Below are 11,674 nucleotides of genomic sequence, written 5' to 3' on the forward strand. Positions count from 1 at the left end.
TGGCCCAAAACTATATCTGAACACAGCTGAGGGAGTATGGACAGACGCACATCTTGGTAGCACCGACCGTTTACTTTGATATTGACTCGACAGAACCCTGATGTCTGAGCGGTGAAGGAAGTGGATGCCATGGAAACATTGCCTCGGGTGTGATGTACACTTAAGGAATGGCACTTAACGAGGTTGGGGTGGATAAAGCTTTCTGAACTATCACTATCAATAAGGCCATCCAATTCCACTCCATTGAGCGTGACCATCGCAACCGCCTTTGATAACACCCCTGGGGCAGCGGCAGAAGGTACAGCCGCTAGCGTTGCCTGATCAGAGGAAGTTGCACAAGCACCAGTAGCTACTGATGAAGTACTATGGCACACCTTAGCAAAATGACCCTTTTTCTGGCACTTGTGACACACAGCCACTCGTGCCGGACATTTTACACGTGGGTGTTTTAAAAAACCACAAAAGAAACATTTAACACCCGTAGCAGCCATTACAGTTATGGGTTCCACTTCACCGGTATTCTGATTGGATGAGGCAGCACCCAATGAACGGGAGGGTTGAAAAACACAATAAGATTCTGAATTTCTTTGGGCTGAATCTCGAGATCTAGCCTGATCAAACATGGTAGCTAAATCTAAAGTCTTATTCTCTAATAAATGTTGTCTGATCAGTGGTGACTGCAGGCCACTAATGAAGGCATCCCTGATGGATTCTTCGCAATGTTGAGTTGCTGTTACAGCCCCAAAGTTCCACTCTTTACTTAACGTTTTCAGTGTCAGAAGGTATTCTTCTAAGGACTCTCCGACCTGCTGGCTGCGAGTTGCAAGACGATGGCGTGCAAACACTTCATTAGTGGGCTTTACGTACTGTGACTGTAAAGTACGGACAGCCTCGTCATAAATGGTACACTCTGATATAGTTTCGTATAGTCTTGGTGAGACAAAATTTGTAAGCAGATTCATCTTATCCAGATTATCCTGTGGTAGAGCTCCCAGGAAGTTTTCGAACGTCTTTAACCAGTGTTTCCATTCTTGTGCCGCCGTGGGTGAACTGGGATCCGAATCCAGCCTCTCGGGTCTCAGCAAACGCTCCATTCCAGTGTAGGCCTCGGCGCTCTTCTGGTCCAATCCAACCAGGGAAGTTTTGTGAGAATAAATTATTGTTGTAGTAATCAACAATAGACCTTTTCGATTGGCTTTATTCTCACAAAACCCATACGCATATCTACAACAACATAAATATACATAGGGTAAGAATAACAAAATACAACAACTAGTACACATAATACTGAAGGCAAATACCACATACACATCACATAATAACGAAGTTAAACTCCATACTCTAATACCAATTACATTCCTCAGAGTAAATTATTCCTAATATAGTATATAACATACCATTACTGTTCCAGCATAACTTTCTACGGAGTACGTGGTATAAATCAACACCAGCCAGTGACCTTCATATACTGTGCTGCCACATCCGCCCAATTACCGTTGTCGCCAATTACAGTATGGAACTTAATTATCACAACAAACCCTATCAAGAATTATCCGAGCAAAGACCTTGCCCGGCACTGAGAGCAGCGTCACCCCACGGTCGTGGTTGCAGTCTTGGCGATCACCCTTCCTTTTCCAGAGAGGAACAACAAGGCCCCTCTTCCAATCACTTGGGATGATGCCTGTGTTCAAGGCAGAGCACAAAACTGCATGCAACGACACGAGTGCAGCATTTCCACCAGCCTTGAGAGGTTCAGCACGGATGCCACAGATCCCTGGAGCTTTACCTCGTTTCAACCGGTTCACCGCAGCCCATGTTTCCACAAGCGAAGGTGAACACAGTTGATTGGAGGGTCAGAAACAGGGATTGTAACACCCTTGACGTCCAAGTCAACAGCTGGTGGATCAGCCTGGTAGAACCGCTCAATGCCCCAGCGGGCCTTCACTTCGGACTCCTCTGTCAAGAGCCTACCAGTCTCTACTCTAACTGCAGTGCTCCGAGGGATGGGCTTGAATGAATGCAATGTGCGAATTCCCCTGTAAGTGGGACGAGAATCACCTGTCCACAGGTGATGCTCTACCCCCTCACAGATTCCTCGCACATAGGCCTCCTTGTCCACCCTTAGTGCACGTACAGTTTTACGCCTCAGCTCCCTGATCAGTTCAGCTTTGCCATTCAGCCTGGCCCTGCGACTCTGGTCAATGGTATCCAGTGTCCCTTGAGAGACAAAATTCTTCTTTGCCCTGCGCTGAGTTTCAAAATATCCACCAGCAACATCAATGATGGTGGTCTTGAAGGCACTCCACAACTCTTCAGGACCCCCAAACCACTCAGACCCCCCAAATGTCCACTCAGCCTGTTCGCACACTCCTCAGCTACCCTCTCATCCTTGAGCTTGCCAACATCCAACCTAGGCTGGGATGGTACCATTCTCCCGGATTTAAGGTGCAGCTTTAGAGTAGCTACAATGAGCCGGTCATCAGTATTGAGGAACTGGGCACTCCGGTTGACCCTGCAGTTCTGAATCATCCTCCAGTGACCATCAACGAGGACATGGTCAATGTCCTTTGCCACACTCCCTGCGGTGGAATACCAAGTCCAGCGATGAGCTTGTGGGCATTGAAACCATGAAGCAGCCACCCTAAGTCCATGACTTCTTGCAAAGTCAAGTAACTTATTGGTATTGTGGTTCATAGTTCCTGACCCATGGGGACCAACACACGTCTCATAACCATCGCTATCAGTTCCAGTCGATGCATTGAAATCCCCCAAGACTAGAAGTGTATCTCGTCTGGGGCACTGATCAACCACAGACTCGAGCGCGGCATAGAATGCGTCCTTCATGGTGAGATCACTCGCCTCAGTCGGAGCATATACAGAGACCAGTGAAATGAAACCTAAGGAGTGACGAATCCTTAATCTCATAATACGCTCGTTGAGCGGTGTTACCTCTATTATCATTGGGGTCAGCTTATTGGACACAGCTACAGCAACTCCTTGAGGTTGGTAACCATCAGAGCGACCAGACCAATAGTAGATGTAACCACCCACCATTATCTCACCGCAATCCGGGCTACGAAGCTCAGAGAGAGCTGCAATACCGAGTCCAAACGCTTGAGCTCAGATGATAACAGAGACAGGTGATCATCCTCTCTTAGGGATAGGACATTCCAGGCACCCACCCGAAGTAACTGCCTCAGGTTAACCCAAGGAGACCGCCGTCTGGTCAGCACCACTCCGACACACTCTCCCGCAATCTGACCCAAGGAGGTTACCCCGTGGTTTCCCTCCTTTCATCAAAGATTGGGGGTCGCAAAGGCTTTGCCCCAATCCCATCATCTGGTGAGCTGCCCTGCGAAGGGAAGCTGCACAGGAGGTACTCCCACGGAGTGGGTTTTCAGACTTTTTTGCGTTTGTGTGTTTTGCGGAATGAAGGGTTTTACGTTGGCCGGAGTGCAAATTCTGCCACCAACCTCCTCATAAAAAAGTAACCCAACTGCAGGAGGACGTCTGCAAACAGTTCGGCACTAGATATGGATGGCCGTTGGCTCACAAGGAGCTCCTCCACCCTTTGACAGGTTTTGTTTTTAATCCTGCTGGGTGTCCGTATCGAAACACCCTCCTCACCAGAAAACCTGGTGGGGGAGATGGTTTAGTCGCCGACAACCCGACCATGGAACAGGTTCGTACAGGTTAACATGGGACCTGTAGCAGGTCACAGATCTGACCTGACCTGACCGGAGTGATGAGTGATGTGAGTAAATTGAGAGAGAAAAATAAATACAATGAGTGAGTATGGTTCAGCAGGCCCGAGTGTGTGAATAGAGCAAAGGTGGAATGTGTGGTGCGAATGAATGAGTGGGGGAGGAGTGAGTCCCACCCAAGTGACCCCGGGGTCAGTGTAATGTTAGTTAGTGGGTTAGTGAAATATAACGAAAGGAGGTCGTTTTGTTGTTGTTGTTGAGAGAAGGCACGAAACCCATTTGGAGGGGTGCAGGAGTCCATGGACTGGCTTGGAGCGTGTCTGTTGAAAGGTGAGTATCGAGTAGAGGGCACCCTGGGCACCGGACAGTCGGCCAGAGTAGGCCAAGGGTCCAAGGGACCTGGATAGTGTAGTGGCCACGGGCGACCCATCGGAAACGGGACCCGAAGCGCCAAAATGCCACGTAGGCATCGGAGGGGGGCAATGCCAGGAAGGGCAACCCCCTGCATTCAAAGGGAGCGGGTAGGCTCAGAGACAGCCTTAGAGCCTCGGGGTGCCATGGTTAGAGTTCGCAGAGGGGAAGTCCCTGCCAAGTGAGCCACGCTGCCAAGCCATGAAATTGTGCAAGGGCCTGAGTGAAAATTTGAGGGCTTGGCCCAAATTTATAATGGACACCAACACGGGGGAAGGGAATCATGGTTTTTAGAACCGATAGCTTAAAGTGACAGGTGTTTTGAAAGCCCAGGGGTAGTTTAAAATTAATAAGTGCTTGGATAGTTAGGAGATGAAACCCTTCACACCATCCATCCCTTCACTCTCTGTCGGCCACTAGACCCACCTTGGTAAGATGGCTGAAATCTGAGGAGGCTATTCTGAGGCTTTGTTGGGCCTCGAGGCAGGACACTAGCCTCTTCTTATTTCCCTCCAGAAAGGATTTTAGGGGTTAGGAGTAGGTTAGCCGGACAAAGACAGAAAGGGGGTTAGGGAGACAAAATTATAAGAGGAAAAAAAAGAAGATATAAAGGCGCTAAATTTGGTTGTTTTGTGTTGCAAATTAAGAGAGTGGGTATGGACAAAGAGGCAAAGACGATAGGTTGGGGGGGGGGGGAGACCGTAGGTTAGATCCGAGCCCATTGCCAGAGCGGCCGGCACCATCACACTCCCTCCAGAACCTCACAGAACGAGACCAGAGGCCGGCCAGCTTCCTACACCGGCCTGTGTTTGTGCTGCAGTTCCTGGTGTGCATTGCCTTGCCTTGCCATGCCTTGTTGCCTACCTTTGTCATAACCCCATGCCTGCTACCCTATTTGCATTGCCCCTGTGTCACCATCACCATGTGCGCCAGGATCATCCAGTGTTTTGCAAAGACTGCCCTACAGGCAGCCACACATGGGAACTGCATTGGTGCAGCCCGTGCGTCTTGCATCCATCTCCAGCCATTCATTCAACTGAGCAGCCTGGCGACGTCTTTCTTCTTGCATAAGGGCCACTTCAAATGGCCTGTGGGACGGCGCATGGCCTGCCGTGTTAGGGTGAGTTGCCTCCAGCAGCTGTGGGTATGAAAGGAATATAGAGAGGAAGGTTCACTGAAATACTCAAGGGGGACCTTTTGAGCAGGCCCTGAGGACGACTGACCTTCAGCTGCTGAGCACTCACCCACACAAACTGTTGACATTATTTGTGCCTTCTTCCCCACAGACAGGTCCTGGGCCATGGTTAGTGTAAATATTAGTTAAGTTAAGATTGTAAATAAGTTTGACCCACCTGTATGTCTGTCGTAGTGACGACAATTTATTTAAGTTGTCCGAGTGAGTCTGTTAGTTAGTTGCGCAGCGCATTAGGTTATTTATTTTTGGGACATGTTAAAAAAGTCGCACTCAGGGATCCGTAGGTAAATCGTACTAGGGGAGAACTTACACATGCTGGTCACACGAAAATTTGACGACTTGGGACGAGTCTGTAAAAAGGGGAGGGGGTAGTGTTACGAATCTGGAAGCCACGAGTACTCATCATACAGGTCCTATAGAACAGTTATATCGGTAAGTACGTGTTTTTAGTTAGGGTTCCGTCCCTTGTTTAATGGGTAATTAAATGTTCATGCGCAGCAGAGTTGTTTTGATAGTCAGGGTTTTCTTTTATTTTTACACCACCAACGTCAACTACAACAACACCAGCATCAACCTCACCTTCACCTCGCTCTGACCGACGCCATTGCCTACGTGCATGTCAGTATGTATGTGGGCGGAGCCCATGCAGGATAATGTTCCTCTGCCTGTTTGGAGGGCGGTCCACCGAACGACCGTCACGAACACCCCAATCCAATCAACGGCCTTGTCGCCCGTTTTGGCCAATGACAGGATGACGAGCATATTTTGCATGCCAATACTGTCCAGTGAGGGGGCACGAGGAGGCGCCCCTCCCCTGCTGGACAAGGGTGAATAAGGTTGCGCGCGTTCGGATGAGGAGGAGGGTTTTTAGTTGTCGGGACGAGCGCTGATGGAGCTCCCGACTGCTCGTATCTCGCTGGCGCCTGGTTCTTCCATCGTCTCGCTGGCGCCTGCTTCTTCGGACCGCATCTCGAGGCTGGCCTGGTTCGCTCATGTCAGGCAAACCACACGAGGTGGACAGGTCCATGTCCTTCTGGGTATCTGTGTGTGTATCTGTCGGTGGGCCCGTCTGTAAGTAGTAAATTGTGAAGTGCCTTCGCTGTACATTATTTGCCTTGCATTTCTTATAGTCAGATAACTCTGCTCCTTACGTGCTCCCCCCCTTTTCCCCCATTATAAATAAACCCATGTGTGAAATGTATCAGCTCGTTTTTGTGGTTCTTCTATTGGTTTAACGTGGTGCATGTTGGAAGAAGTATAGAAGGCCGTCGTTGCCGTAGTGGTGTGCATTTGGGACAGACGGAAGCTCGGTGACCGTCCGTTCGGGTCACGCAAGGGTCGAGCGCGCATACGGCTCATTCCGTACGAGTGCCGTCGATGGTGTGAATACTCGGTAACTCGCCACGTGGATCTCTAGGTATTTTGAAGTTTGGCAAATAACCCTGTACCACGTGGTAGAATTATTGATGATTCACGGTCCGGTAAGGGACCCGTACCCTCGGACTTTTCTGAACGGTAGGATCTGGATTCCAGGTCGAGTCGACCCTACTGCTCCACCTTGCGGTCGTGCTCACAGCCAATACCCGGCCCGTAACAATAAAAGGTGCAATTCTTTCTTGTTTTTACAATTTGATTAAGAATTGTTTTTATTGTTAAGCCCCTTCACTGATGAAAATTGATATATATATATATATATATATATATATATAGTGAAATTGTATATTTGTTTACACATGCTTCCAAAACTAAAAGCAAGAGAAATCAGAGAATTCAGGCCCTCACCAGGACGTTTTTGTGGCAAATAAATGAAAGGTCTAAATGCTGTTATTGTGAAGGTCTGAAAAGGTAGTAAACAGTCTTAGGGTCTAAGAGAATGTAACATGGTCTTATGTAATTAATACACACTGAAGGTGTTTGGGCACACAAACGAGCAGACCAAAATCCAATACCCTCTCCTTGGGTAAAGGTAACTACTGAACCAGATCCAACCAAATTTAGCATGTTCCCCAAGGGTACCCCATGCATGTTTTTTCGCGGTAGCATAACTTAGGGGGCGGAAACAAAGAGTTTTTTTTTATTAAAGAGAAACACCAAATACACTGCCAACTTCGTCATAAGTAGTTTCCAATGATTTTTAATTCAAAAGAATGGAAGAGTTGAGGTGAAAAGGTAACAAACAAAGCTGCTTAATACTGTCACATAGACAGGTCAGACTCATGTCTCCCATTGTACCAAGTGTTCTTTGACCTCCACAAATCTCTTGAATCTCATTGCATTCAACTTAACCATTTACAAAATCCCACAAGCATTGCTCAGCGACATTCCGAAACTGGTGGTTGCTCACACACGGGAAGGTGAGAAGACAAGATGACATTCCGCATAAATATAATGGTTTATTTAAAGCAATTGATGCAGGTGGGGTTTGGGGGGAGGGGGACAAGATGCAAATACACAGAATTTAGCAGAGGGTCAAAAGAAGAGCATGGAACACATGTACTTGATTCAAATGAACTGAACACTGCGAAGGCACCAAAATACCACAACATGCATGCAGCCCCCCCTCCCCCACCCCCATTACCAACCTGTAGCTCACAAGGCCACTTTATCCCATGTTCCTTTGAAAGCCCTCAGCAGAATTGCCAAACCTGCTCATGGCACTTTCAAAGCGTCCGTTATGTCCTGTAAAGTGAATTTATAGCCCTACATCTAGCCTTGCCTGTGCAGGAGGTTTTTCACAATACTTCTTATGATAGCAATCACTACCTTAATTGTTGCACAATTAAATCATAGACCAACTACTGCATGTTATAGATAATTTAGCCTTGACAGAACCCTGATACGAGTGCAAATCTAAGCTGCATGAGCACACGGGCAGAGTTAAATTCTTAACATTCCAGTGATGGATCTCACCCCCCCTGCCCCCCCCCCACCCCGACAGAGAAATCAGCAAGGTAGCTCAAGTTAAAATTAAAGAAATGCTAAAAACAACACCCCCTTTACCCCCCAATTTAAATGAAGCATTTGCAAAAACAAATTGGAGTGTGATGTTGTGGTTGGTATCAACCATAACATCAAAGTGTGTGAATGTGGGACAGGCCTATTGCCCTCCATTCTATTGAAAGTGATAATTTGTACATCTGTTGGATTACCCAAGCAAAGCTTTTATTTGCACCACTTAAAATAGTCAGGTAAGCAGATTCTACCCCTACCCCCCCCCCCTTCTTCCCTGACAGCTGGTTCAACATTTTCATTTAAAAGTTTGTCTGCATGACGGCTTGGCATCAAGAGAATAGGTAACTTCTACTTGGAATACAAAAAAAATACATATATACATGCTCAATGCAAACTACAAAAGTCAAAACAAGAGCCATTGACCAAAAACATTTAGAAGCATTTGCGATGCACGATGGAAGGCCCAGCTTCGTCGTACTCCTGTTTGCTGATCCACATTTGCTGGAAAGTGGACAGGGATGCCAGGATGGAACCCCCGATCCACACAGAGTACTTTCGCTCAGGAGGAGAAATGATCTGGAAGAAAATTAAAGAATTAGAACCCAAAAGAGAAAAATGCGAGAGCCCAAAGGAGAAAAGTGACTCAGCCTCACCTTGATTTTCATTGTGGCAGGTGCCAAGGCTACGATCTCCTTCTGGATACGGTCAGCAATACCCGGAAACATGGTGCTACCTCCTGACAGCACGGTGTTCGCGTACAGGTCTTTACGGATGTCCACATCACACTTCATGATAGAGTTGAATGTAGTTTCATGAATTCCAGCACATTCCATACCTGAGGGATTAATCATTTGGATTCAGTTTACAAACATTCATGGCCAACCAATGAAGGCGTTAAAATTCACCAACAAACCTACCCAGGAATGCTGGCTGCAACATCGCCTCTGGGCAGCGGAAGCGCTCATTCCCAATGGTGATAACTTGTCCATCGGGAAGCTCATAGCTCTTCTCCAGGGAGGAAGATGAGGCTGCTGTCTGCATCTCCTGCTCAAAGTCCAGTGAAACATAGCAAAGCTTTTCCTTGACGTCTCGCACGATTTCTCGCTCTGCTGTGGTGGTGAAGGAATATCCACGCTCGGTCAAGACCTTCACAAGATAATCTGTGAGGTCTCGCCCAGCGAGGTCGAGGCGCTGGATTGCATGCGGCAAAGCGTAGCCCTCGTAGATGGGCACGGTATGAGAGACTCCATCGCCGGAGTCCATCACAATACCCGTGGTGCGGCCGGACGCGTACAGAGACAGCACGGCTTGGATGGCTACGTACATGGCAGGAGTGTTGAAGGTCTCAAACATGATCTGCAGAAAGGCAATACACAGAATATTCATAAAATTGATGAAATTTCTCTTCAAAATCCACCATTTCAAGAATTCATTTTCAGACAACTTGGGGAAGGAAGTGATAAAAAAAATTTCAACCTGAGTCATCTTCTCCCGGTTGGCTTTGGGGTTGAGCGGAGCCTCGGTGAGCAGCACTGGATGTTCTTCAGGTGCGACACGTAGCTCGTTGTAGAAGGTGTGGTGCCAGATCTTCTCCATGTCGTCCCAGTTTGTGACGATGCCATGCTCGATGGGGTATTTCAGTGTAAGGATGCCACGCTTGCTCTGGGCCTCGTCACCCACATAGCTGTCCTTCTGTCCCATTCCCACCATCACTCCCTGGAATTGAAGACCTTAAGTTAAGTCCTTAAAGCCGTTTCATCATCCTCCCGCCCCTTGATGAAACATCTGATCCTCCTCACCTGGTGCCTTGGCCGCCCAACAAGGGATGGGAAAACTGCCCGTGGAGCATCATCTCCAGCAAAACCTGCCTTGCACATCCCAGAGCCATTATCCACCACCAGTGCTGCAACGTCGTCCTCCATTTCGTCTTTCCTTCAAAATCAATCTGCAGTATGACGTAAAATACACGAGATGAGATGCAACGATACTCGACAGAGCGTTGGTGCTGCAAAAACAATTTCTTAGCAAAGGTTTATTGCTGGTTTGTCATTGCCTTCCCAAAAGTCAGGGCAGGAATTTGGAACTTGTTCAGGGTGCCGGCGATAGCTCGCCCAGTTTTCATGAAGGACACCATAGGATCTTTAACGTCTACCAACTATTGCTGGTAGACAGGACGCCTAGTTTAATATCCATCCAATGGTTGGCACACATTGGTGAATCACACTCCCCACAGCACACCAGGATGTTTATTGCTGGGTCGATTTTCGAACCAAGAATACTAGAGCATATACCTCTGCTATCACACACAAGCAAATTTTCAACTGAAGAATTTTATCAAAAGAAAAGCCATGCATCACCATAAAATACATCCATTCGCAACAAAATGCCACGTATACGATCAAAGACAATCAATGTTTGAGAATGCACCGTGAGAGTTACAAAAATGAAATATATACTCCTGCACAAGGATCTGGACAGAGCACTGAACTCACCTGTCCAGAAGGACACCTTGGAGATTTTAGAGATACATATACATATACATATACACACATATATTATATACACAACATACACAGACAACATTTTCAACTATCGCGCTCGTTTTATCGATTGTGAATTTTTAAGATTTTGATAAAACTTTCAAAACGCAAGAACGAAACAAAATTCTACAAAACACGTAAAGGAAAGTCTCCACACAATTTACATATAAATCTATTCCAACAGATGAGGACAGGTAACACGAACAAGTCAATGCGCGCAGGTGAACCTTCGGAACCTTCAGCAGAAACACGATTCGGAGTCACCAACCACAATTATTCCCACCTGGCTACTACACCTACCACGGAGCAATCACCTTTCACAGCAAATGTCGAAGTCCTTCCCCTCCTTGGGGATTTTATATAACAACCTTCATGCCCCCACAGGCAGTCTCCCAATTTGACCATAAATGGTAAAAAGCAGGAGAGCTCGACGCTGATTGGGTGAAAGCTCACCTGCAGGAGGTTCGGTGGCTTTTCTGATGTGCAGGTGTGTGCTTGTCCCCACAAAGTTAAAATATCTGTACTTGTCATCTGCATATTTATTTTGGGTGTGGTTTTAACACTGTTGACGATGCACAGGTATAGATTAAATATGTCATTGCATCAATGGCCGCTGCAGAGCCTTACTCACAATTGATTGTACATGCCTATGGTGTCCATCTGCTGGGGGTGTAAAGCTGGTCATAAAATACTGTTACTGCTGTTTCACAGACGGGGTGTCATATCAATGAGTCTATCATTACAAGACTCCCACCCTCCCCTGCTGCCCCCACCCCTGCAGGTAAGTTATACATCCTCGGGCTATTATACGCAAGCACTGCATCGGTGGCATTGCCACGTCCCCAGAAATGATCCAACAAGCAGTGAGGTAC

The 11,674-nt window shown here is 47.3% G+C and overlaps 1 protein-coding gene across 2 annotated transcripts; it reads right to left on the reverse strand.

Annotated features, from left to right (window-relative positions):
* Positions 1 to 7,428: 7,428 nt before the first annotated feature.
* Positions 7,429 to 11,254, reverse strand: LOC147025390 (actin, cytoplasmic-like). 2 transcript variants are annotated; one of them, XM_085886347.1, is made up of 6 exons: positions 11,103 to 11,254; positions 10,062 to 10,207; positions 9,739 to 9,978; positions 9,180 to 9,618; positions 8,916 to 9,097; positions 7,429 to 8,838 (listed from the first exon to the last, which is right to left on the reverse strand). In XM_085886347.1, the coding sequence occupies exons 2-6, from the start codon at positions 10,182 to 10,184 to the stop codon at positions 8,695 to 8,697; spliced, it is 1,128 nt and encodes a 375-aa protein (XP_085742473.1). In that variant the 5' UTR covers positions 10,185 to 10,207; positions 11,103 to 11,254; the 3' UTR covers positions 7,429 to 8,694. The 2 variants fall into 2 exon arrangements, with proteins under 2 accessions (XP_085742473.1, XP_085742474.1); XM_085886348.1 differs by having other exon boundaries at positions 11,086 to 11,147.
* Positions 11,255 to 11,674: the final 420 nt, after the last annotated feature.

Source organism: Eptatretus burgeri, chromosome 6, assembly GCF_056783735.1.
Source record: "Eptatretus burgeri isolate ZD-2024b chromosome 6, Ebu_testis_v1, whole genome shotgun sequence".
Lineage (NCBI taxonomy): Eukaryota > Metazoa > Chordata > Myxini > Myxiniformes > Myxinidae > Eptatretus > Eptatretus burgeri.

Coding starts and splice junctions, on each gene's coding strand:
- LOC147025390 (XM_085886347.1), bottom strand. CDS start 10,184: ATGGAGGACGACGTTGCAGCACTGGTGGTGGATAATGGCTCTGGGATG. Junction 9,619..9,738: donor ACCGGGAGAAGATGACTCAG/GTTGAAATTTTT, acceptor GCCTTTCTGCAG/ATCATGTTTGAGACCTTCAA. Junction 9,098..9,179: donor GTTGCAGCCAGCATTCCTGG/GTAGGTTTGTTG, acceptor TTAATCCCTCAG/GTATGGAATGTGCTGGAATT.